Source organism: Gekko japonicus, unplaced genomic scaffold, assembly GCF_001447785.1.
Source record: "Gekko japonicus isolate JY-2015 unplaced genomic scaffold, Gekko_japonicus_V1.1 scaffold10, whole genome shotgun sequence".
In the NCBI taxonomy this organism is placed as follows: domain Eukaryota; kingdom Metazoa; phylum Chordata; class Lepidosauria; order Squamata; family Gekkonidae; genus Gekko; species Gekko japonicus.
Window position 1 is genome coordinate 3,692,368 of NW_015167526.1, and position 26,763 is coordinate 3,719,130.

Here is a 26,763-nt window from a genome sequence, read left to right on the forward strand (position 1 = left end):
GAGCGGTGGGTGTTGCCTTCTGACACACTTCCAGTGATGTCAGGGGGTGTGGCATATGCAAATGAGTTATGCTAATGAGTTATGCTAGAGCTCCTGAAACCTCTTTTTCTACGAAATGACCCCTGGGAGCATCTGTTTGAGAAACATATTGTGGAACTGGATTAGACCGTGTTTCAAGTAGTCACACCTCCATAGTTGAATTCGAGCTTTTCCCCCACTCTGCCTGGCGAAAAGTGCTGTCAAGTCATAGCCGACTTATGGCCACCCTGTAGGGTTTTCAAGGCAAGAGACTAACAGAGGTATTTTTGCCACTGCCTGCCTCTGCGTGGCACCCCTGGACTTCCGTGGTGGTCTCCCAACCAAGTACTAATCCGGTCCGACCCTGCTTAGCTTCCAAAACACAACGAGATCAGGCCGGCGTAGCCCATCAGGTCAAGGCGAGAGATGTTCAGAGGTGGTTTCTCATTGCCTGCCTCTGTGTACCAACCAATGCTCCCTCTAAGCTGTGGAGTCTTGTGAGCGAAAATTCTGCTTTGTGAGCTCCTGGCATTAAAGTGGTGAGCGAGCCGTTTGGCTGCTGCATCGATCAGTTTGCTCTGGAGCCCCCATCCTTCCTGAGCCAAGACAAAAATGTGTGAGCCGGAGGCTAAAGAACTGTGAGCTAGCTCACACTTACTCAGCTTAGAGGGAACACTGGTGGCAACCCTGGACTTCCTTGCTGTTTTCTCATCCGAGTACTAATTAGAGCCGACCCTGCTTAGCTTCTGAGGCCTGACAAGATCGGGCTTGCCTGGACCATCCAGGGCAGGGCAAAATACATACAGAGCTGGTTTGCCACGGCCTGCCTCTGCGTAGCAACCCTGGGCTTCCTTGGTGGTCTCCCATCCCAGTGTTAATCAAGGCCAACTCTTCTTGGCTTCCGAGATCTGCTGAGATCAGGCCAGGCTGGGTCTAATGAAGGATAACGCAACTTTTATAAACCAGTGTACTAAGCTCTTGCCTTAATCTGTTTTGTATCTTGTGCCCTCTAAAACCAACAAGTTACTCAACTGTACAGATATTTCTAGGCAAACAAAGGCTCAGAAGCGGAAAAGAGCCAGAGTCCAGCAGCACCTTAAAGACTAACAAAATACATGGTGGGGAATGAGCTTTTGTGAGTCACTCCTCACTTCTTCAGATACCTTTAAAGACTAACAAAACACGTGGCAGGGAATGAGCTTGCGTGAGTCACTCCTCACTTCTTCAGATACCTTTAAAGACTAACAAAATACGTGGCAGGGAATGAGCTTGCGTGAGTCACTCCTCACTTCTTCAGATACTGAAGAAGGGAGTAGTGACTCACGAAAGCTCCCTCCCCTGCCACATATTCTGTTAGTCTTTAAGGTGGCTCCTGGACTCTTGCTCTTTTCTACTGCTACAGACAGACTAACACGGCCACCCATCTTGATCTATCTGCATAAAAGGCTCAGAAATAAAATGCAGATGAACTGTAGGTATCTCATGCAAGAACTATTTTTACACGTACAAAGATCGCTTCCTCTTACCAAATGCAAGGATCTTACACAGACCTGTGCAAAAGTCACTAAAAGCCCTCGTCGGTTTCCAGCAGTCAGGTACCTACCTACAGCACCCACGTGCCCGTTTGCAGCTGCCATCATAAGTGGTGTTTTCCCTGAATTGTCTGCAACGTTTACTTGCGCACTGTGGCTTAAAAGAAGCTGCAAGCACTCCACGTGATCGGAAAAGGCTGCTGCGTGGAGGGGCGTTCTAGGAGGAGACACAAGAATTCAAGAGGTCTGACACGGAAGAATACCTGAGCAGGATGCTACGTGATCATGTCTGTCACAAGGAATTTTAAGTACGGAAACAATGGGGAAACCCCACACCCTGTGGTCTTCAATACCAGTATACAGGGCTATTTTTGGGCAGGAACGCACAGGAACGGAGTTCCGGCTGGCTCCCGAGTTGGCCACGCCCAGCAGGAACTCATTAGCATAATAGGCCACGCCCAACAGCAGGGACTCATTAGGATTGGCTACATTATGTGGCCTAACATGCAAAGGAGTTCCTCCTACAAAAAAGCCCTGGGTTTGGACAACAAACAAGGTAAACAGACTAAGAAGCAAAAGGTGGGTGTGGCTGGATGAGCACACTTCTGGAGGTGTGGCCTAATACGCCAATGAGTTGCGCTGTCAGGGGTGTGGCCTCAAAGGCTAATGAGTTCCTGCTTTTGGGTGTGGCCTATTATGCTAATGAGTTCCTGCTGGGCTCTTTCTACAAAAATTGCCCTGCCAGTATAATTTGTTGCATAAAGAGGTGGGAAAGCATCTGATCAGGAGAGCATCGCGGAGGGAGAGAGAAGGGAAAATATTGTTTCCTATGTCGATGGGTACCCTCTGTGCAAAACCTGTACGGGGGAATGGCCAGTGAGGACTCAACTACAGGATACGCCAAAAAGGCCCACACAGTGGGGCAGACGGGCCGTTCTTCACAGCCGTTTCAGCCGGTGGGAAATGGGGCAGGAGGGAGGCCAAAACCCCTCCTCTCCCAACGCTGTGAGCGGGAACTGAATCCAGCCTGGCTGCACTGGGGAATGTTAGAATCGTAGAATCACAGAGTTGGAAGGGGCCATAGAGAGCATCTAGTCCAACCCCCTGCCCAGTGCAGGACCCGCCTAAAGAGTCTCTGACAAATATTCGTCCAGCCTCTTCTCGAAAGCTGCCAGTGAAGGGGAGCTCACCACCTCCCTCGGCAGCTGATTCCACCTCTGATCCACTCTGACCGTGAAAAAAGGTTTTTCCAAATATCCAGCCGATACCTTTCTGCATGGAATTTAAACCCGTTGCTTCGGGTCCTCCTATCCTCTGCTGCCAACTGGAACAGCTCCTTGCCCTCCTCCCAATGACAGCCTTTCAAATATTTAAAGAGAGCCATCACGTCCCCCCTCAATCTGCTCTTCTCCAGACTAAACATTCCCAGGGCCCTCAGCTTTTCCTCGCAGGGCTCAGTCTTCGGACCCTTGATCGTCCTCGTCGCTCTCTTCTGCACCCTCTCGATTTTGCCCACATCCTTTTTGCCCACATCCTTTTTGAAGTAGTCCGCCAATACTGGGGCCTCCAGAACTGCTAGTTCTGTTAGTTCTCTTGATGTTACGTCATGTGACCTGAGTGCCCCAACCCAACCTGAATCATGCCTATTGTCTAGTGCAGGGGTCCACAACATGGACCTGAGTCCCCCCAACCCAACCTGAGTCATGTCTATTGTCTAGTGCAGGGGTCCACAACATGTGTCCGTGGGCACCTTTGGAACTCTGACAAAGGGGTGGGCGGGCACCATCACAAAACATTTGCCACAGGAGGCAAAGCCCATCACAAAATGAAGGTGGCGCCAACCATAAAATGTCAGGGATTGAGGTTGTATGCAACCGTAATAGTAACTTCAACATTCCTGGGAGAAGCTCTGTTTAACAGGATTCCTTTTCATCGGCGTGGCCAGTCAGAAGCCCTGCTAGGAAAAAGGCCCATCTAGCCCAGCTCTAGGGTTGCCAGGTCCCCCCCAGAACACGAGGGATCCCCCGGTTTCCAGCAATCCCCCCCCCGGCATTGACCAGCTGGCTGGCGGGGGAGGGTTACTGCCCTAAACACAACATGCCTATGTCAACCGGAAGTGACGCAGGCACATCGGTGACGTCGGGGGGCGACGCTCTGGTTTTTGGGCAAAACTCTATGGCAGAATTAGGTTCAAGCCATAGAGGTTTGCCCAAAAACCAGAATGTCAACCCTGATGTCACTGACCTTGCAACCCCACCCCGCCCACATTCTAAAAGCACTTGGCAGGCCCTGTAAAAGTCTAACCTTGAGTCATGTAGTGAATCAGTGGGCAGTAAAGCAGCTGCTACGAAAACTGTAGCAGTGCCAGTCACTGCTGTTATGTGAGATCTTTGTTCCGGTGCTATAATTGTGGCTTTTGACTCTACCTCTGAAGGAGCAAAGGATTTCAACTACCTTATGTCAACAGCCATAACCAATGGACCGTAGGATTATATTGTCCATTATTTATAATGAAGGATAATAGTCTTCAGTCCTGGGTATGCGAACGGAACAAAAGTAGTAAAGACTTATTATGGAGGTAGACATTTGGTTTTAATGACACTCTTGTTTGTTAGAGATGATTCAAGCCGGTCTTAACAAGTCCATATTTTTAAAAGGTAGCATCTGGACATTCTATGAGAACAAAAGGTTTGATCCGGATCTGGGGGTTGGATCCAGAATCGCCCTTCCAACGCGCAGTGACATCCTTCTCTGCAGGGAAATTCCTTTTCTGGGCTGACCTTTGGGACCAATCCAAGAGCTCTGTCTGAGCAATCCTTACCTTCCTCTGTCGTCTTTACAGTTGACGATGCCGGCACCAATGGTCCCAATGAGTAGCGATGCACAGTTTTCATGATCATTGATTCTATAAAGGGGGGGAAAGGACACATTTGAATCCTCTTTCTTGCCCTACCAAGTCTTCTCTTCCATTCCTTTCAACAGACGTTTAGGCATTCCGCCCCCCCTACAGCTTTCCATTTCTGACTTTGTCACGATATCTGTGGCAGACCTAACAAGAGATATCCAATGTATGTATTTTTCCCTCCTCTATAGATTCAGGTGGGTAGCCATGTTGGTCTAAAACAAGAGAACTGGGGGTCATTTCCTGCAGGAGCGCACAGGAGCAGAGCTCCGGCAGTAAAGAGCCCAGGGGGCGGGGCACATGCAATAAGCCCCACCCCCTGCTCCCAGCAGCCCTCAGTCAGAGCAAGAAGCAGCCAGGTAAGTTGCAGAGCCCCCCCCCCGGTCCCCCAGTCTAAAACAATCCAGTGGCACCTTTAAGACCAAGTTTTATTCAGGTACCAGCTCTCCCTCCTCTGCGAGGGCAGATCTGCACGTCTGTCCCCCCCAATAGCTAGCAATCCACAACAGTCCAGTGGAGCCTGAGTGGTGGGTGTTGCCTTCTGACACACTTCCGGTGATGTCGGGGGATGTGGCATATGCAAATCAGTTACGCTAATGTTATGCTAATGAGCTCCTGCACCTCTTTTTCTACAAAATGACTCCTGAAGAGAACTAAGCTTGAGTCCAGCGGCACCTTTAAGACACATGGAGTTTAATTCTGGGTATAAACTTCTGTGTGCATGTGTCATCTGAAATAGGAAAGCTTATACTTGGAATTACGGTAAACTTTGTGGGACTTAAAGATGCCGCTAGGCTCAGACGTTGTTCCCCCTCTGTAGGTTTCCCTTCCCTCCTCATGGACAGCTGTTTGTTTATTGGGATCTACTCTCTCAGGATAGTAGAACCGAAGATTAAAAACTCATAAAAATCCTAATCTCAGAGTTGGATCACAACATCCGTTGTGGTTACTCAACAAAACGACACGCTGCTGAACATGTGAAGGGACTCAGTTTAAAAAAATATGGTGTATGGAGAGAGGCGATGTTTACTGATCGATTTAAAAGGTATAGTTCCTCATTCCCTCCGTTCACGGCAGCACTGGCCGATACAAGTCAACCACAACATACAATAGAGAGCAACCCGTAAAAAATGTAAACCCCCAACAGACACGTGTTAAAAGAGTCTGGGAAAGCTCTATAAAACAAAAGCCGCCATGGGGGGGGGGGGGTCTCACAAAAGATGGACCTCCCCCGATCTCTTCTGAGAGGACATTCCACTGAGTTCTGGTGGTAAGAACATAAGAACATAAGAGACGCCAATGTTGGATCAGGCCAAAGGCCCATCCAGCCCGACACTCTGTGTCACACAGTGGCCAAAAATACCAGTGCCATCAGGAGGTCCACCAGTGGGGCCAGGACACGAGAAGCCCTCCCACTGTTGACCCCCCCAAGCACCAAAAAGTCAGAAAGAGGAAAACCTGTGACTGATATACAGAGCTGGTTTTTTTGGGGGGGGGGTGGAGGTATAACAGAGTGCTGTTGGGGGTGAACTAAGGTTCTGTCTGAAGGGTGTGCCCCTGATCTGTGGATTTAAGTAACTGCAGAAGGGGCCACACCTGGCTATTAGAATATATGATAAATTAAATGACATTACGAAAAGAAGGTAAATGCATCATGTACAAGCCTGGAACACATACAAGCATTGCTTCATATCCCACATTTCACTTTTCCTCTACGCAAGAGCCAGTGTGGTGTAGTGGTTAAGAGTGTGGACTTTAATCTGGGAGAACTGGGTTTGATTCCCCACTCCTCCACATGCAGCCACTGGGTGACCTTGGGGTCAGTCACAGTTCTCTCAGAGCTGTTCTGGAAAGAGCAGTTCTGGAAAGAGCGCTCTCAGCCCCACCTACCTCACAGGCAGTGTTCCCTCTAAGCTGAGTTAGTGTGAGCTAGCTCACCCTTTTTTAGCCTCCAGCTCACCTATTTTTGTCTTAGCTCAGGAAGGATGGCTCCAGAGCAAACTAATTTATGCGGTAGCCAAATTGCTCGCTCACAACTTTAATGCCAGCAGCTCACAAAGTAGAATTTTTGCTCACAAGACTTCACATCTTAGAGGGAACATTGCTCACAGGGTGTCTGTTGTGGGGAGGGGAAGGGAAAGGAGACTGTAAGCCGCTCTGAGACTCCTTCAGGTAGTGACGGGCAGGGTATAAATCCAATCTCTTCTTCTCCCTCCATTTTATCTTCACAGTCGCAACAACCCTGTGAGGTAGGTCAGGCTGAGAGAGAGCGTGACTGGCCCACTGTCACCCAGCAAGCTTCTGTGGCGTGACTGGGGATTCGAACCTGGGTCTCCCAAATCCTAGTCCGCCAGTCTAACTACTACACTACACTGGCTCTGGTACTTCAGAAGGGACCACATCTGGTTCTAGCTATTCGCCAGGGAGCCAATGAGGAGATTGTAGTGTTATCTGACAGATATCAAGCAAAACTACAATTACTGGTTTTGAAGGGGGCTTGTATTGCTCCAAATGTTCCTGTCAGGTATAATATGAAATTATGCAACAGAGCATGTAATTGGTGTGTGTGTGTGTGTGTGTGTGTGTGTGTGTGTGTGTGTGACAAAATAAGATAAATTACAGCGGTGTGTTCTTGCATGCCTAAGAACACTACAATCACTTCTGGGATTGAGATGACAGAATGAAGTGTTCATGGCACACTTTTACTCCTGGGTAAATCAGGAAGCACAGTGGCAGGGCTTGATCCATCTCCCTTTGGGTTTTAACAGTCATTAAACCCTCTCCCTATGTCTTCATTTTCCCAATCATATACCAACAAAGGGAGCAGCAATGAAATGACACCTAAACACAATGGATTGCTGCAAAGTGCATACAATTAAGAATAATAGACAATAATTAAACAATAGTACTGATGAGCTTCACGATGTTTTAATCTTTGTTTTTCAACAATAAGGCACCACCAAACAGAAGATGATGACGTCAAGATGAACGGACGAACCTCCCGAGTCTCCTATCAAGAAATAAATACAGCTTATAGCAGGGAACCTGCTGACCAAACTCACATCAACTTTAACAATAAAGAGGAATACATACAGTTCAGCGTTCTTGTGCATTAAAGTCAACCACAAGGGTGTTCTTAAATTCTGTGAATAAAACAATTTCATTATATCCATAATCTTGTACCATTAATCTATTAAAATTGCAACATTCTAATGTGACCTACTCATATCTTACCAGATAACTTCTTCCACAGCTCTTTGCTAACAGTTACACCTTTCAATCGGACAACAAGTCTTAACCATTACATGCATGACTTTCAATATATTAGCATACACAAACCACGTGCTCCATGTATTGATGATGCCAACTTATCATGTACGATGCTCATGCCAACTTATCATGTACAATGCTTATGCCAACTTATCATATACAATGCTTACATTAAAAAATATTTTTCTTTAATTTACTACAATTTCATATTGACCAGGATTATGTATAACATCAGAGAATCTAAGGCAATGGTAAACTACAGCATCTACAAAGGCATCTTACAGTTCCCCACCATATCAAACACTATGTTAGTCATTAGGACAACTACAGACCACATATGTATTCACAGGACGGTGTTAATCCATTGTACAAACAGTTCCACAACCTTCATTCCTTTAATCAACATGAATAAATCATCAATATAGCGTCTGTAAAATAAAATGTGCTCAAAATAAGGATTGTTACTATGGTTCATTATCCACATCCAGTTCCTTTGCACCCAGCGTTGATAATTTATTTATGGGTGACTTTGAAGAGATGTGGCTAATGAACCATAGTAACAAGTTTTCGCACCTCAGATGTCAATTTTCTGGACACCACAGTTTGTGTGCGATAGGAAGTTAGCTGTTCGTCCCTACCATAAAAACACAGATAGAAACTCTTATTTACATTTCAATTCTCATCATGTTCACCATCTTAAAATCAACCTCCCATATGGACAATTCCTAAGAGCTAAAAGAAATTCCACCACCAATGCAGACTTTGAGATAGAATCAGATAGACTCTGTAAGTTATTTAAGGATAGAGGATATCCTGAATGGATTATAGACAATGCTAGATTTAGAGCCAGGCGTCGCAATCGATCTGATTTATTCAAAGGAAGATCTGAGCATTGCACGGACAACAGACTGTGCTGGGCTTTAGATTTTACAAATAGATCTCATGGAATCAAAAAAAATAGTTCTTAGGCATTGGCACATTTTAAATGATATTTTGGCTTGCCAACAACACCCCATGATTGGTTTTAGAAAGACCCAAAGCATTTGGGACAAGATCATTAGGGCTGACATTCTTCAAAGACATCAACAAGACACCTTACCAAAGGGTCACTTTAAATGTGGCAAATGTGCTGCGTGCCCTTTAATGTGGGAAACAGGTGCACTTAATTTCCCTGAGTCGAATTTTAGAAAGGACTTAGTACAGTTCTCTACATGTGCGACCAAGGGCATCGTGTATTTGATAATCTGTATATGTGGCTTGAAATATGTGGGACAAACATTACGGGCACTCCATACCCGCATACTTGAACATAGATCTAGATTGCGACACGGACATCAAACAGCCCCCCTGGTACCACATTTCACGGAAGTAGGCCATGGTCCAAATGACTTTAAATGTGTCGTTTTGGAAGTGATCCGATCCAAACCATATACCTCCTCTGATATACACAAGTTATTATTGCAAAGGGAGGCGTTTTGGACCTTTAAATTAGACACAGTTCAACCAGCTGGGTTGAATGCAGCTTTAGAGCTGTCATGTTTCCTGTGAATACTTATTGGGTTCTGTAGTTGTTCTAGTGATCAACATAGTGTTTGACATGGTGGGAAATTGTAAGATGCCTTTGTAGATGCTGTAGTTTGATTGTAGTAAATTAAAGAGGTTTTTTTATATAAGCATTGTACATGATAAATTGGCAGAAGCATTGTACATGATAAGTTGGCATGAGCTGAATGCAGCTTTAGAGCTGTCATGTTTCCTGTGAATACTTATGCGGTCTGTAGTTGTCCTAATGACTAACATAGTGTTTGATATGGTGGGGAACTGTAAGATGCCTTTGTAGATGCTGTAGTTTACCATTGCCTTAGATTCTCTGATGTTATACATAATCCTGGTCAATATGAAATTGTAGTAAATTAAAGAAAAATATTTTTTTATATAAGCATTGTATATGATAAGTTGGCATAAGCATTGTACATGATAAGCTGGCATGAGCATCGTACATGATAAGTTGGCATCATCAATACATGGAGCACGTGGTTTGTGTATGCTAATATATTGAAAGTCATGCATGTAATGGTTAAGACTTGTTGTCCGATTGAAAGGTGTAACTGTTAGCAAAGAGCTGTGGAAGAAGTTATCTGGTAAGATATGAGTAGGTCACATTAGAATGTTGCAATTTTAATAGATTAATGGTACAAGATTATGGATATAATGAAATTGTTTTATTCACAGAATTTAAGAACACCCTTGTGGTTGACTTTATTGCACAAGAACGCTGAACTGTATGTATTCCTCTTTATTGCTAAAGTTGATGTGAGTTTGGTCAGCAGGTTCCCTGCCATAAGCTGTATCTATTTCTTGATAGGAGACCTGTTTGATAAAGAAACTTCGAAACGAACGGTAACTCGGGAGGTTCGTCCGTTCATCTTGACGTCATCATCTTCTGTTTGGTGGCGCCCTATTGTTGAAAAACAAAGATTAAAACATCATGAAGCTCATCAGTACTATTGTCTATTATTCTTAATTGTATGCACTTTGCAGCAATCCATTGTGTTCATTTTCCCAATGACAGTTATCATTTTGCCTGCATTTATGCCGTGGGAAATGTGAACGATTATCATCTTAATTCCCACCGCCGTAATTTGCTAAGGAGGGATTTTTAACAGAAAGGAAGTCACTGGATTCCAAAGGACCTGAGAATACGATTGTCTCCACGGCTTGACTTCTCGTGCGTTGCGAGTTCCCCATGCAGCTTAAGTGACAGCAAATCAGATATGATGCCTCTGTTACTACTTACACAGCACAGTGCAAGGGAGAGAAAGGGTTCCCGTTAAAGTCCCGGAAAGGTTTCTGTTCCAGCAGTACCTCTACGCAGCCTTCGTTGCCTATGAGAGATCGGATAAAAGCCACAAGGTGCTTCAGATTGTTGAAAATACTTTCACAATGCAGATAAATATTTATTGTTTGAAGGCAGACCGCATCCTGTATCTTCAGCTGTGTTAATTAGATACTCTTCTAAATTTGTGCCCTGTGAGACCAAACAAGGCCCCTAGGATGTAAGCAAGGCCCTTTAGGACCCTTTTCTTAGAGTTTAAAAAAGACTTCTGTCTACAAAATGCAAACTGCAGAGTCGTGTGTAGCCTCAATTTGCCTCAGGGCCACGTTTCAGGAAGGAGAAGGCCTGTGAATCCTCAACCGCTGCTCATTTGCAATCCCTGAAACCAGATTTCCCACTCTTCCAACTAGCATTTTAAAGCAGAAAAAGGCATGTCCTTAAAATAATGATTTCAAAACACTAATAGCAAATCAGACATTTTAGTTTCTAGTTGCGGCACAGAACAGAGGTTGACGTGTGACGCCCCCCTCTCCCTGCCCTGCGTGGCCCCAAGAACACTGAGACGGCACAAGACTGTAATTTGCATTTCATAGATGGATGGAGATGTGTGATATTCTGGCAGGTCTGCGTTTGCTAAATTTGCTTGTAGCCATAAAAAAAGTACTACTCTGATCAGCAAGTCTTTGCTTTCGGGCTATTTTTATTCTTGGGAAGTTCCAGGGGATTTCAGCTTTTTTTCCTCCTTTCCTTAGGCTGAAAAGAAATATCTGACTGTACACTGATCTATGCCATCTATTTATAGACTGATTTCTTTGACCCTCATTCATAAGAGGCAAATAAAATGGGGACAAGGATAGCTGAGCTCCCCCTTGATGGGCTGGGTCACCTTACAGCAACCCTTCAAATTTTAGTTTCTAGTTGCGGTACAGAACAGAGGTTGACGTGTTAAGCCCCCCTCTCCCGATCGGCTAACTAAACCCCCCCGGTGGGGGTTGTGTTAGCCGATCGGATGGTCTGCGCGTAAGATCCGAAAGCTGAGAAAGATCTACGCAGCGTTGAAGAAAAGCCTGCAATAGGCCATTCGGCCAGACGATGGCAGTGATGCGCTGCGACTGAGACAATGCTGACGACATCAAGCGACGCCGGAAAAAAAAAAGGAATGCTGCCGGGAACATGTTTGGACCTTACAGCCGACCAAACTCCGTCGACTACGAAATGTGTATGATTTAATTATATATGTTGTCCTCCCTTACCCCCAGCATTGTTAGTCCCATGTGAAATTCAGGAGTAACTGTAAATCGCTCAGAGCCGGCAGCTCTGCATGGATTGAGCGATCAATAAATGGAAATATTATTATTATTATTATTATTATCATTATTATCATTATCATTATCATTATTATATCAAAGATGTATCCCAGGTAGGGTTGCCACCCCCCTAATGGGGGTGGGGGTTCTCCTGCTTTCGGGGGGCCCAATATGCCAATGGGGGAGCCCAATAGGCCAGTGGGGGAGCCCCACCCCCAAAGAGCCCTGTTGCACCTGACATGCCCAGCGCGGTGACATCACCCGGAAGTGATGCCATCATGCTGGGCACGTCACACGAGGGGGACGCTCTAGCCTTTGGGTTAAAACTCTATTTTGATCATAGAGGGTTTTTTTTGCCCAAATGCTAGAGTGTCCCCTGCACAACGAGCCTGATATGATGACATCACTTCTGGGTGACGTCATTGTGGGGCGCATGCGAAGATCCCGGGACCGGGCAGGAGCACCCCCCCCCTAATCCCAGGGTCCACAACATGATGCCCAGGGGGCCATGGTGTCCACCAACCCCTTTCCTGGCACCTGCCAAATATTTTTAGAACATGGGCGGGGCCAGGTGGGGCCCAGCAGGGCCTCTGATTGCCCATCTGCGATCTGTTTGGCTGTGCAGATTAAAATAACATTTCAGCGACAGCTGCCTCAACACGGCTGGTTTCATTCTCTCCCCGACTCCTCATCCCCAGTGTATGTTTCACATCTGCTCCTCTTCTCCCCCTGCACTTGAGCTTCCTCTGTGTGTGTGGTGTGCCCCCCTCCCACGTGGCCATGGTGTGGATGCGCCCATCACCCCGTGTCAGAATTCAAATGGCGCCCACCGGCTGAGAAAGGTCGGGGATCTCTGACGTATCCTCTCTATTGCAGAAGAAAAGTTTCAGGCCCACACGTAAGAAATAGCAGTCATGTAGGACAGTATCAGGTGGGCTAGTAAAGGTAAGAGGTAAAGGTACTAACCAGGCTTGTAAACCTGGATTAAATTCTGAACGAAGTCTCGAATTTTCGTTAGGTGAAACATGAAAAATTTGTGTATCCTTGTATTTTTGTCATTTATATTGGTTTATACGGTTTCATATTGTTTAATTATGTTTATAAAGACCTATGATTTAAAAAAATAAATAAACTGGTATTAAACCAGTACTGCCCTTAGCTGGATAGACCCAAGCTAGCCCAATCTTCTCAGATCTTGGAAGCTAAGCAGGGTCGGCCCTGGTGAGTGTTTTGGTGGGAGGCCTCCGAGGAATACCAGGGTCATGACACAGAGGCAGACAAGGGCAACCCACCTCCGGATGTCTCTTGCTTCGAAAACCCTGCGGGGTTGCCTGAATCAGCTGTGATTGGGTACTTTCCACCACCAACAACCATCTTGAGTATGTTGCAAGAGTTTCTGATGTAGTTGACAATGACCAGAAAGCTTGCTGATGCCCACCCTACTTCTTCTTTGGGTTTTTTGGGGGGGTGTCAAGTTGCAGTCAACTTATGGCAACCCCTTGGGGTTTCCAAGGGCAGAGACATCTGGAAATGGTTTGCCATTGGCTACCTCTGCATAGTGACCCCGGACTTCCCATCCAAGGGCCAATCGTGCTTAGCTTCCAAGATCTGACGAGACTGAGCAAGCTTGGGCTGTCCAGGTCAGGGCCCACCTTACGTAAAGGTAAAGGTCTCCCTTGCTCGAAAGCCAGTCGAATCCGACTCTAGGGTTGCGGTGCTCATCTCCATTTCAAAGCCGAAGAGCCAGCGCTGTCCGAAGATGTTTCCGTGGTCATGTGGCCGGCATGACTAAACACCAAGGTGCACGGAACGCTGTTACCTTCCCACCTTACGTACCTTATGCTAAATTTGAGTTTGACAGAAAAGCTTACCATTATAAGAAGCCCAGTGCAATGGGGTATAATTCTGATTATCTTTAAAATTATAGTCCTCTTCCGAAAGTGCCAACTGCACTAATTCGCTCAGCCATGTGGCATGACCGCGAGCTGCCGCATAATGTAGGGGTGTCCTGCCTCTGGCGTCTTTACACAAAATCAGTGCATCTTGTTCCAATAGCATCTGGACACATTCCTCATGTCCCATCAAAATCTGATCAAAACACACAAATAAACAAATAATTACAAAGTCACAGGTAGTAGGTAAAGTAATTTGAATCTAAGATGTACGGCATGTTTTCGAAGTGCTGTGGACTCACGGTCGGCAGGGGCGTAGCCAGGAATTTGTCAGTGGGGGGAACCGAGGGGGCGTGATGTCATTTATGACATCACACAAATAAAAGGCTCCCCTCTTCTTTGTCTCTTGGCTGCAGGTGGGCTCACGGCTTGAGTGGTGTTTAAATGGGGGAGCCGAGAGCTGAGGCTCCCCCCCCATTTTAAATGCCGCTCAAGCGGCGAGCCCACCCACAGCCAGTAGAGGAGGAAGAGCCTCTTCCTTGTCTACTGGCTGCAGGCGGGGGAGCTGCTCAGATGGCATGGAGCTACGGATGGGGCAGAGCTCACTAATGAGGGGGCATGGCCTCAAAATGCACCACCATAGCTATGTGCCTGACGGTAGGAATTCCCGAGTGCCTTTTGTGTTTATCATGCGTGAAAACACAGGCCCTGGCTTTTACTTATACCCTCTGCTAGATAACCATTGTGGCAATACAGCTGAAAATGAATGTCCTTGGCTACCTAGTTAGATTCATACTCGTGTTATATAGCTTTTGATGTTACCATCTGAAAAACTCGAATGAAAGAAATTAGTATCATTGGTAATCACATGGTGGCTGCATTCGGACACCAGGGATAAAACTGGTTTAGTGTGAAGTCTGAAAGCAGGCTCCCCAACCAGCTGCCATATGTTGGTGGGTGCTAAACAGGAATTATAAATGATCCATTCTGGCCAGGCGGTGGCAGTGTTGCACTGCAACTGAAAGAGCTGACGACATGCCGAGGGAGAATGCCGTTGGAACACGTCTGAAGCTTACAGCTGGATAAACTCCCCGTCGGCTGCGAAATGTGTACAATTTAAAGAATGTTGTCCTCCCTTACCCCTATCATTGTTAGTCCCTTGTGAATACATGAGTAACTGTAAATCGCTCAGAGCCAGCAGCTCTGCAAGGATTGAGCGATTAATAAATCGAAAGATGATGATGATGATGATTATCATTTGTACCTAGTTTATTGGCTGAGGCATATATTAACTGTGGTTTGTCATAACGGGTAGAAACTCCGGTTTGTTCAGTAGTAACCAGCATAGAGAGAGGGAAGCACAGAACAACAGTAAATGTCGCCTCTCCAGCAACATCGGCTATGGATGGTGCTGTTCTTTTTTTTTTTTTAAATTGTTTTTAACATATAGATGGTGCTGTTCTAAGGATGCCCCCTGTCTTGTCTATACGCACAAACACACACAAGTGCACTTCTGCTAGTGACTAATCCAGCAGGAACCTACCACTTCACTTGGGAAAATTTGAAGCCTTCCTGGGGTTGCCAAGGTCCTCCTGGCAACTGGCGGGGGATGGAGGGGGATTTACTGGGAGCAGGAAGGAGGCCTAGCTGACTGCAGTGACGTGGCTACATCACTGCCCACATTACCCGAAAGTGACATCATCACATCGTGGATGTTGAGGCGATGCTCTGGTATTTGAGCAAAAACTCTATGGTAAATTTGGCTTCTACCATAGAGATTTTGCCCAAATACCAGAAGAAGAAGAAGAAGAGAAAAAGAAGATAGTTGCTCTGATGTGATGATGTCACTTCCGGGTCATGCGGGCAGTGATGTAGACATGTTGCCTCACGTCAGCTGGATCTCTCTCTTTTTCAGGGATCTCCCTCTTTTTCAGTGTAAATTCCCCCTGTCAGCTAGCTGATTGGTGGTGGGGCGGTGGGGCCTGGCAGTGGGGGATCCCCACCTCCACTGGGGGGGTCTGGTAACCCTAAGCCTCCCTCTAGCCTAAGGAAACTCCCTCCAACTCAAGTGTCCTGTTCTTCAGTGGAAGAACCACTTGTATGAAGGAAAGCTCCAAGTTCTGCTGAGTGGAATGGTAGGATACAGGCCTACCTCTACACCCTCTAAGCTGTGGAGTCTTGTGAGCAAAAATTCTACTTGGTGAGGCACTGGCATTAAAGTTGTGAGCGAGTTATTTGGCTCCTGCATACATCAGTCTCCTCTTCAGCCATTCCTTCCTGAGCTAAGACAAAAAATGTGTGAGCCGGAGGCTGAAAAACAGTGAGCTAGCTCACACTAACTCGGCTTAGAGGGAACACTGGATACAGGCCAGAGATTTTAGCCTCTTTAGAGAGGAAAGTTGGGAAAGAGGGTTGTGAAAGCTCTGCTTTATTTCTGAGCGGACTGTAGTAGAATGTGACGCTGGGTAGAAAAGGAGAGCAAAACAAAATCGGCAAATCAATCAACAAAACAAAAAGGAGGTGAAGGCCATGAAACGTTTATTCTGTTTCGGAGTTTGAAAGTTCAGGAATTCGTCGGCTAGAAAGAAAAGGGGAAGAGAAGGGAGACTGAGAAGCCTTAGCCACGGAGAACAAGGAGGAAACTTGGTTCGCTTCCCTCCCACCCTGGCCCTCCCATCCACTGCATTCAACCAATAGCAAACAGGCTGCGTATATAGTGAGGCTTTGCCAATAGCCTGGCAGGGCGAAAAAGGTGGGGACAGGAGCCAGGTATTCTGCCTGGAGGTGGGAAAGGAGACAAACTGCAGACTAACTAGGACTCAAAGCAAACTGCAACTTGTTATGCATCTGCAGGAGACTAATCCCGATTTGGGCACAAACTGTGGTTCAAACAAGGCACTATTTGGGGGCATTTGACTGGGTCAAGAATATGAGGAGAACCTGCTGGATCAGACCAGTAGTCCATCCAGTCCAGTAGAATGTTCACACAGCTGACAGCCAGTTAGAACCTAAGAGAAGCCAAGTTGGATCAGGCCAACGGCCCATCCGGTCCAACACTCTGTCTCCCATAGTGGCCAAAACCCAGGGGCCACCCGGAGGTCCATCATAGGGCCAGAACTCTAGAAGCCCTCCCACTGTTGCTCCCCCCACCCCCCAAGCACCAAGAAGACAGATCATCACTTCCCCAGACATAAGAACTGGTTGGCCACTGCGTGAGGTGGGATGCTGGACTAGATGGACCCTCACTGGTCTGATCGAGCAGGGCTCTTCTGATATTTGTAGGAAGGCCTCGGCCTCTGTGCCCTGCTGTTGGCCGTCCGGTTCTACTACTACGGACTAACACAGCTGCTCATCAGAAACTAATATCATCCAGTGTATTTCAGAACAGAAATGTAAAAATACAGCCCATAACCATAAAATATAAATACCACAGGATCAAGTGCTGTAAAGCCAACAGTTACCCCTCGATGCAGAGCGGTGCACCCCAGGATATCGACCGTGTCCACAGAGGCTTCTTTTTCAAGTAACAAGGAAACAGCATCTATGTGCCCGTAAGCCACAGCCAACATCAGCGGCGTCCTAAAAAGAGAGAAACCACCATTGTGTCACACCAAATCTGTGGGTTGTTTTTTTTTAACTCAACGCATCACAAATTCACTAAGGAAGTTTAATATTATTTTAGATAACGTGGAGAAAATTACATGTAGCAAAATCTTCACTTTCTGAAAACGGTCTTCATCAAACTTCCATTCTTCTAAACTTACTCGAAATGGCTAATGCTTAAACTAACAATTTTAGTATCCGTTTTGATTGTATTCTTAAAGACTGTATTGTATTCTTGTGTTCTGAGAGAGAGAGAGAGAGAGGGAGAGAGAGAGAGAGAGAGAGAGAGATTGTAATCTTGTATTCTTAAATATTGTATTCTTAGAGAGAGAGAGATTGAATTATTGTATTCTTAAAGATTATATTCTTAGCGAGAGGGAGAGAGAGAGAGAGAGAGGGAGATTGATTCTATTTTTTAAAGATCATATTGAGAGAGAGAGACAGAGAGAGAGACAGAGAGATTGTATTCTTGTATTCTTAAAGATTGTATTCAGAGACAGAGACAGATTGTATTCTTGTAGATTGTATTCAGAGAAAGAGATTGTATTCTTGTATTCTTAAAGATTGTATTCTGAGAGAGAGAGAGAGAGAGAGAGAGAGAGAGAGAGAGAGAGAGAGAGAGAGAGAGGGAGATAGTATTGTATTCTTGTGTTCCGAGAGAGAGAGAGAGAGAGAGAGAGAGAGAATTCTTGTATTCTCAGAGAGATTGAATTCTTGTATTCTTAAAGATTATATTCTTAGAGAGAGGGAGAGAAAGAGAGAGGGAGATTGATTCTATTTTTAAAGATCGTATTGAGAAAGAGAGAGAGAGAGATATTGTATTCTTGTATTCTTAAAGATTGTATTCATAGAGAGAGATTGTATTCTTAAAGATTGTATTCTTAGAGAGAGGGAGAGGGGGGGAGATTGATTCTATTTTTAAAGATCGTATTGAGAAAGAGAGAGAGAGAGATATTGTATTCTTGTATTCTTAAAGATTGTATTCAGAGAGAGAGACAGATTGTATTCTTGTAGATTGTATTCAGAGAGAGAGAGAGACTGTATTCTTGTATTCTTAAAGATTGTATTCTTAGAGAGATTGTATTCTTGCATTCTTAAAGATTGTATTTTTGTATTCAGAGAGAGAGACTGTATTCTTGTATTCTTAAAGATTGTATTCTTAGAGAGATTGTATTCTTGCATTCTTAAAGATTGTATTTGCAGAGAGAGAGAGAGAGAGATTGTATTCTTGTATTCTTAGAGAGATTGTATTCTTGTATTCTTAAAAATTGTATTCTGAGTGAGAGAGAGCGCAAATATGCAGAATGGGCTCAAAAGTGCTAGTTTACAGAGCTCACGCTGAAAAAATCAGGACTAGGCTGCATGTCATTTCACATACCACCCCATGGCATTATTTTATGATATGACATTGGCTCCATTATTAAGTGTATCAATTCAAAAAAGAGATGTCAAAAGGTACCCAAACAGTTCAAGTGGAAAGGTTTTTCAGCTTCCATTTGGCCCATAGCTGGAGGAGACAGGAGAGCCTATGAACCGTGGTCTCCCTTCCCACCTTCACCCCTCCTCAGCAGTCATGCGCGTAATTCGGTTTATGGATTCCACCTCTCCGTCAGAACCAGTGAATCAGGCCCCATGTATACAATCAGCAGAATCAAGTGGCGAAACCTTCCCCTTCAGTTAACCACTCTGAAACTCCCTCCCCTCTGGGGAGCATTCATACATGAAGAACTCACTACAACCTGAAATGACAATTCAAGACAATATGGTTCTGGGGACATATTAAACCTCCTGTCCAACAAGCGATCTCCGGTGCCCACCTTTGTTCTTACTGCCAGGTACACAACTATAGACTCATAGTTAGGGCTTTCCCGCATTCTGATCTTTCTTGCTTGTCGTGTTCCTGTTGTTCTGGGGTTTCCCCCCGTTCTGCACATGTTTGGCTCCCTCTGGTGGTTGATTCGATATTACACAGCTGTATGTCTGGCATAAAGACCTGCAGTTTAAATCTGTAGGGAAACGGGCTGAACATAAACCAATGTAATATCAAATGGACCACTAGAGAGAAAAGAATGTGTGGAACAGACCCCCCCCCCCCCCCAAAAAAAAGAAACAGGAACTTACAATTCAGGAATATGAGAATGCGGGAAAGCCCACTGTTGCAGCAGAGGAAAAACTGGAAACCCACTTCTGACAACAGGTATGCTCATTCCCACTGACAGAGATCCCGCACAGGGGCTTAGTAGGTCTCTGTCCAAGGTCAGAATCCATCCACCTGCTCTCCCAGAGTCTCTGTAACATCCCTTCCACTACTTCTTGCCTGTCACAACAGCAAGCATTTTCTTAGTGCACAGAAAAGAGGTCTGAGAGATATTTTCCTGCCTATCCAGCACCGCTGTCTAGATGAGCCTTGGAACCCACGTATTCTTATTTCACTGGCCCGCACATATAATAAGCATACGTGTTTCCACATCAGAAATAAATCTAAATGAGCTTGTAAGCTGAAGCTGTCTTTGATAAGAGACAGCAGCAACTATTTTGAAGATTCCCTGGCAGGGCTTTTTTTTGTAGAAAAATCCCAGCAGGAACTCATTAGCATAATAGGCCACACCCAACAGCAGAAATTCATTAGCATATTAGGCCACACCCCTGAGAGCACATCTCATTAGCATATTAGGCCACACCCCATGTCACCAGAAGTGAGGTTATCCAGCCACGCCCACCATTTGCTTCTTATTCTGTTTACCTTGTTTGTTGTCAAAACCCAGGGCCTTTTTTTGTAGCAGGAACACTTTGCATGTTAGGCCACACACCCCTAATGTAGCCAATCCTAATGAGTGTCTGCTATTGGGTGTGGCCTATTATGCTAATGCGTTCCTGCTGGGTGTAGCCAACTTAGAAGCCAGCCGGAATTCCATTCCTGTGCGTTCCTGCCCAAAAATAGCCCTGTTCCCTGGAATGATTATGATTCAAAGTCTCGAGTTTATTGATTGCCTCAGGGCTTTTATTCTGGGAGAATATGCTGGAACGGAGTTCCAGAACCTCTTCGTGGAAACAAAATGCTCAAAAATATTATTATTTATAAAAATTGTTAGATCTCCCTTAACAGTCCTTGATCCAACAAAGTACGTTAAAACATGGTTGCTTCAAGGTCCTCCTTAAGCGTTAGGCACCAAAAGCGAGACCCAAAAAAGAACTGAGGAAGTTGGTGACATGTCTAAAGTTTGGAAACTGCTTTAAAGCTGAGGTAAGTCCTTAGCGCATGAAAATAATATTGTTTCAAAGAACCCTGTACGTTTCTCCTTCGTTTACCTCTTGAGAGTTCCAGCACCTATTTTTCCAGAAAAAACGCCCTGCTTAGCAGTAGTTCTTCTTTCCCCACACTTCCTCCCCCACCCTCCCACCTCTCTTCTCATTGGCTGCAACACGGCTCACAGGACCGGCTCTCTGTTCAGCAAGGGAAGGAGGGAAATCCTTGTGTGCACCACAAAATGTGCCATCCACAGATGCACAAGAGAATCTCTCTGGATCAGGACAACACAGATCCCATCTTCAAGTCTCAGTGCTGATACAAACATTCAAACTGATCCAAGTGCCAATTCATGTCACACCAACACATTATCAAAGCAAAGTCAACTTACTGTCCTTTGGCATCCGTCACATCGGGATTATCTGTGACTTCTAGTAAAAGCCGTAAACATGGTGTATGTCCGCTGATGACTGCAAAGGACAAAAAGCACTTTCTTTAGCATTCGGGGAGGGGCCGTGGTTTGGTGGAAGAGCCTCTGCTTGGCATGCAGAAGGTCCCAGGTTCAATCCCCAGCATCTCCAATTGAAAATGACCAGGTGGAAGGCAATGCTCCCTCAAAGCTGTGGGGTCTTGTGAGCAAAAATTGTGAGCTACTGAGATTAAAGTTGTGAGCGAACTATTTGGCTACTGCATAAATTAGTTTGCTCTGGTGCCCTCCTTCCTGAGCTCAGACAGAAATGTGTGAGCCAGAGGCTAAAAAACTGTGAGCTAGCTCACACTCACTCACCTTAGAGGGAACACTGGTGGAAAGTGATGTGAAAGACCCCTGCCTGAGACCCCGGAGAGCCGCTACCAGTCTGAGTAGACGGTACTGACTTCGATGGTCTCTCCTGCAGCTCTTCAACGCACAGACGAAGACACCACTCTGCTTAAAAAGCAGCTTGTTTTCTCCTCTGCACGGATGCTTCCTGTGGGCCGCAGCTAAGGTCTCGAAACAGGAAACCGAATCACTTACCTGAGGCATGAAGAGGGGTTCGTTGGGTGACGTTATCTTTGACTAAGATGGAGGCACCCTGGTTCACGAGAGCTTCAACACATTCAGCGTGTCCTTTAAATGCGGCCAGGTCCAAAGCCGTACGGCCCCTCTCGTCCTTAATATCCAGGTCTACCAGAGACTGGAGAAGCACTTCCAAGGCCTGATGATGACCGTTGTAGGCCTAGAGGATTTTTTTTAAAAATGGATTCACGAAGGATAAATCCAAAACACCTGTGCATTTATTTTCACTAATTAGGTATGGGTTACACATTCTATCTGTCTATCTGTCTATTTATTTATCTATCCACACACACACATATTCATGTACACAACACAGACAGTAGGGTCTGTTCCCCGCCGACCCGGATCGGGCCACCAGGGGGAGCCCCACCCTCAAAGTGCCGGGATCACAGAGACGTGCCCGGCGTGATGACGTCACCTGGAGTGACATCATCGCATCGGACACGGTGCAGGGGGACGCTCTATCATTTGAGGGGAAACGCTATCGTTTTCCCTCGAATGATAGTGGCCCCGCCCCCAATGTGATGACGTCACTTCCGGGTGACATCATTGCAGCGCGGGCGCAAAGCACACACAGCAAAGGCCTCCTGGAGAGGGCCGGGACTCCCCCCACTGCAGCCAAGGTAGGACTTGGCAACCCTGCACGGACATAAAACATATAATTACATAAAATGGGTTACATATAACAAATTAATCAAGATTTAATACATTAAAATAAAAACCATAAAGTAAAATGATTCAGCGTACAGAATGCAACACTTCTGACCTAAGCTTTAAAATGTTGCATTTTGTATTTTCAATAATTTTACTTTATGGCTTGTATTTTAACAATTTGTACCACTGAGGAAGGCCTTGCAGCCAAAACCCGTTTGATTTTAATTGTTTTCCCCCATTTGTAATATATTAAAGCCTGATTACATTTATTATATTTACCCCATTAATATTTATTCTGTTATTAGGCAGTCTGTCAACCTTCTTGGTTACTTGGTTTTTCTGAGTTATTGTCTTTACTGTTTTTGCAACTGGAGTCATAAACAGCAATTTATTTATTATATTTATACCCCACCCATCCTGCGAACAGGCTCAGGGCGGCTAATAACAACAACAACAACAACAACAATAATAATGTTGTTTTCTGAGTTGAAGTTTTTTTCTTTCTCTTTTGGTCATGAGAACAGAATACACAGGAAGATACGTACTCAAAACTCATATTTATTTTCCTCTTCCAAGTATACAAAGCAGAGTGCTGATCAAAGGTTATCCAAACTCCATGCTTATAAGCCTTCTCCAAGAAACACGCTATCCCAATAAACTGGATTTACATTCCTTTATCTCAAGCAACAGATGTAAAGAAGACTAGGAACTTAGCATGACCACAGATCGAAGTTCTCAAAGAGCTCTCTCAGCCCCACCTGCCTCACAGGGGGCGTTCAGATGGGCCGTTTAGTCCGCTTTCGATATGCTTCAGTAGCGGATTTTATATCCACGTTCACACCCCCAACATGTGCGCACTGTCCCCAGCCGTCGCTTTCCGGCTCAAACCCCCTTTAAAATGGAGTATTTTGTTACCAGGTCCCCAAATGGTGTTTTCCTGATTCTCCGGTTCTAGCTACATTTTTCTGAGGTCTGATCGCTCCTGCGGTGTCAACAATGTTTAAACGGTGCCTAGTTTTGTTGGTTACACAAGTTCAGGATCTCACGGAGGCCAGTTTCGGGGTAAAAGTTTAAAGGGAAGTGTTCCTTTAAAGTTTAAAGGGAAGTGTTACAGCAGTTGGGTTGAAGTGGAAATTGCTGTTCTGCGCACGTGTGACAATTTTAATTCTACCGATGGCCACCTGTGCGCATGCCCAAACTGAGGGGGGGAAACACTGACGCATGCTCCCGCGTGTGGACGGCAGGGAGCGATGTGGCTGTGCAGCAATCCGGAACAAGGAGGTGAGTGTGATCGCAATTCTCCAGGTTAAAAAAACCCGCATCGGGACCAGAGCAATTTAAACCGCTCCCAGCACGCTGTCTGACCGCACCCACAGGGTGTCTGTTGTGGGGAGGGGAAGGTAAAGGAGATTGTAAGCTGCTCTGAGACTCCTTCAGGTAGCGAAGGGCAGGGTATAAATCCAATCCAATTTAAACCGCTCCCAGCACACTGTCTGACCGCACCCACAGGGTGTCTGTTGTGGGGAGGGGAAGGGAAAGGAGATTGTAAGCTGCTCTGAGACTCCTTCAGGTAGCGAAGGGCAGGGTATAAATCCAATCTCTCTCTCCCTTTTCTGAGATTGTGGTGACTGTTAATTTCTTCTACCCTCTTATCAGGGATTCCTTGGGTATTAAAGGTAAAGGTTCCCTTGCTCGAAAGCCAGTCGAATCTGACTCTAGGGTTGCGGTGCTGATCTCCGTCTCAAAGCCGAAGAGCCAGCGCTGTCCGAAGACGTTTCTGTGGTCATGTGGCCGGCATGACTAAACACCAAGGCGCATGGAACGCTGTGACCTTCCCACCGAAGTGCTACCTATTTATCTACTTGCAATTTCTTGCTTTCGAACTACTAGGTTGGCAGGAGCTGGAACTAGAGACGGGAGCTCACCCCGTCTTGCGGCACCCGGGTCTTGAACTCCTGAACTACTGACCTTCCACAGCCTGCAGTTCAGCATCTTAACCACTTGAGCCACCGCAGCTTCTTCCTTGGGTATTAGCATGTTTTAAAATTAGTGGAAATTTAAATAATACAATCTAGTGTGGTGTTTCCCTAAAGCAATCTTAATTGAAGAACAACCTACTTTTAAAAAAAAGAATATGGTGGAGGTCACTTAATTCACCAAAAGGTACTGTAATGGAACAATTCATAAAGTGTAAGCGCTGACAAGACACTCCAATTTTGTTCCCAGCTAAAAATGTAATGTACACGCAGGCCTCAATTAGTATTTGGTCTTGAAATTCCCTGACCCACACTGAACTGGCTATGAGTGAACCCTCCAGGGGTCATTTCCTGCAGGAGCGCACAGGAGCGGAGCTCCGGCAGTAAAGAGCCCAGGGGGCGGGCACACCATTGTTAATTTGGACCTTAGCCGTGAAAGAGTGACCAATCAGTTTGCACCTAATGTTTTAGAAAACAGTGTACAATTTAAATCAGTCCAAAGTAGGGTTGCCAATTCTGAGTTGAGAAATTCGTGGGGATTTTGGATGCAGAGCCTGGGGAGGGCAGGGTCTGAGGAGAGGAGAGAACTCACTGGGATATAATGTCATAGAATCCATCCTGCAGAGCAGCCATTTTGTGACCTCTGTAGCAAACTGTAATTCTGGGAGATCTCCAGGTTCCACCTGGTGCTTGGCAAACCTAGCCCAAAGCCTTAACCTATACAGATCTGACCACATCTCTTTTTGTTGATCTACTTTTAGGTCAAAGAGAGTGTATTACGTTAAACCAGGAACTGAAATTGAACAAGTCACTAATTTACCTCAGAGGGATACAAATGTGACAGGCAGATTTACACACATTTTTCCCCCCAGGAGAGGCTGTTTGATAGTTTGAATTAGACCACAAGCCTAAAATTCATATACTTACAGCTAAGTGCAAAGGGCTTTTTGTAGCAGCTGCATCCGACTCCTCCAAATTGTTGCTGGTTTTCTCTAGAAGCTGCAACAAATAAAGAAAGTGGTACGTTTTTGTATCTGTGATAGTAACATCACAGCTATAAAACACATGTTTTTGAAAAGTTATATAAAACACATGTTTTTTGAATTATAGCCCAGGAAATCCTGCTGATGGGTCCTAAGAACTCCAGTATAAGGCACAGGGTGTAGGGAGAACACAATTTACCCACACCGTTGTAGTATCTGAGCAATACTGTATTGGCGACTTGGGGGGGGGTGCAGTAGATGGTGTTGGTGGATAGAGAGGAAAGGAATTTCACCCACAGCTTTCCTGTCATGACCAAGATGCTAACAATTATATTTTTGCATCTTAAAGACGAACAAAATTTGTGGCAGGGTATGAGCATTTGTGAGTCACTGCTCACTTCTTCAGATCCAGCAAGAATGTGATTCCATCTGTTCTTATATCTTGGATAGTGGAGTGATTTCAGATACCAAGTGACAGTAGGAGGCGAATGACAATAGCAGGTGAATGACAACAAGCAGGCATGACTGGATTAGGTGTGATACGAAGAGGAGTGACAGGCATGGAGAAATTAGCATTGGTAATGAGACAGGAAACCTAGACCTTGATTCAGTCCAGGATGATGCACTGTCTTGAGCGTCATTATCAGTTGCAACTCAGCAGTTTTCTACTGCTACAGACAAACTAAAACAGCTTCCCTTCTTGAATTATCTTTTAATTGACCTTGGGGTATACTTACCAACAACCTGAAGACAAGAAATGTCCTGTCCAATGTTCCCTCTAAGCTGTGGAGTCTTGAGAGCAAAAATTCTGCTTTGTGAGCTACTGGCATTAAAGTTGTGAGTGAGCGATTTGGCTACTGCATAAATCAGTTTGCTCTGGAGCTATCCCTTCCTGAGCTGAGACGAAAATGTGTGAGCCAGAGGCTAAAAAACTGTGAGCTAGCTCACACTAACTCAGCTTAGAGGGAACACTGGTCCTGTCCCTCTAACAGAAGTTTCATGAGATCTTATTTACCAGGTGACATTTACTGCTGTGCTACGAAAAGATTCAGCTGCCCACTTCCACATATTAAGCTACTGTTAAAGGGGCAAGACATTCCCACCCCCAGGTTGTTCGAAACGCTACCTGGGGAACAGACTAAATGCCGGGGGGGGGGAGGGGGTTCCACTCCTGGTACAGACCCTCATCAACACATGGCAGAGAGATGTGCATGCAGCCAGAGGTTTCTCTACTGTTCTGCTGCTGCCCGGAAATATGAAACCAGTTCACATCTTCAGCAGTTGCTGCGCCAAAAAAGGAAGGGCAGTTCTAGCGTAGGGTTCCCAAACCGCGGCGGGGGATCCATGCGTGTTCGCAGGATCGCTGCCGTGGGGGGACAGCGTAGCGTCACATCCTGGCGACGCCGGTGCAGCGCGGATTGCTGTCCCCCCGCGGCAGCGATCCTGCGAACACGCATGGATCCCCCGCCGCGGTTTGGGAACCCTA

At 45.6% G+C, this 26,763-nt stretch overlaps 1 protein-coding gene across 1 annotated transcript in view; it reads right to left on the minus strand.

Annotated features, from left to right (window-relative positions):
* The window catches only part of ANKRD44 (ankyrin repeat domain 44), a 91,637-nt gene that overhangs the window by 13,508 nt on the left and 51,366 nt on the right, over positions 1-26,763 (minus strand). The window contains 8 exon segments of the mRNA XM_015413279.1: positions 1,622-1,767; positions 4,372-4,455; positions 10,520-10,607; positions 13,737-13,953; positions 17,219-17,336; positions 20,999-21,077; positions 21,623-21,824; positions 25,222-25,293. Coding sequence (XP_015268765.1) covers positions 1,622-1,767; positions 4,372-4,455; positions 10,520-10,607; positions 13,737-13,953; positions 17,219-17,336; positions 20,999-21,077; positions 21,623-21,824; positions 25,222-25,293 — 1,006 coding nt within the window.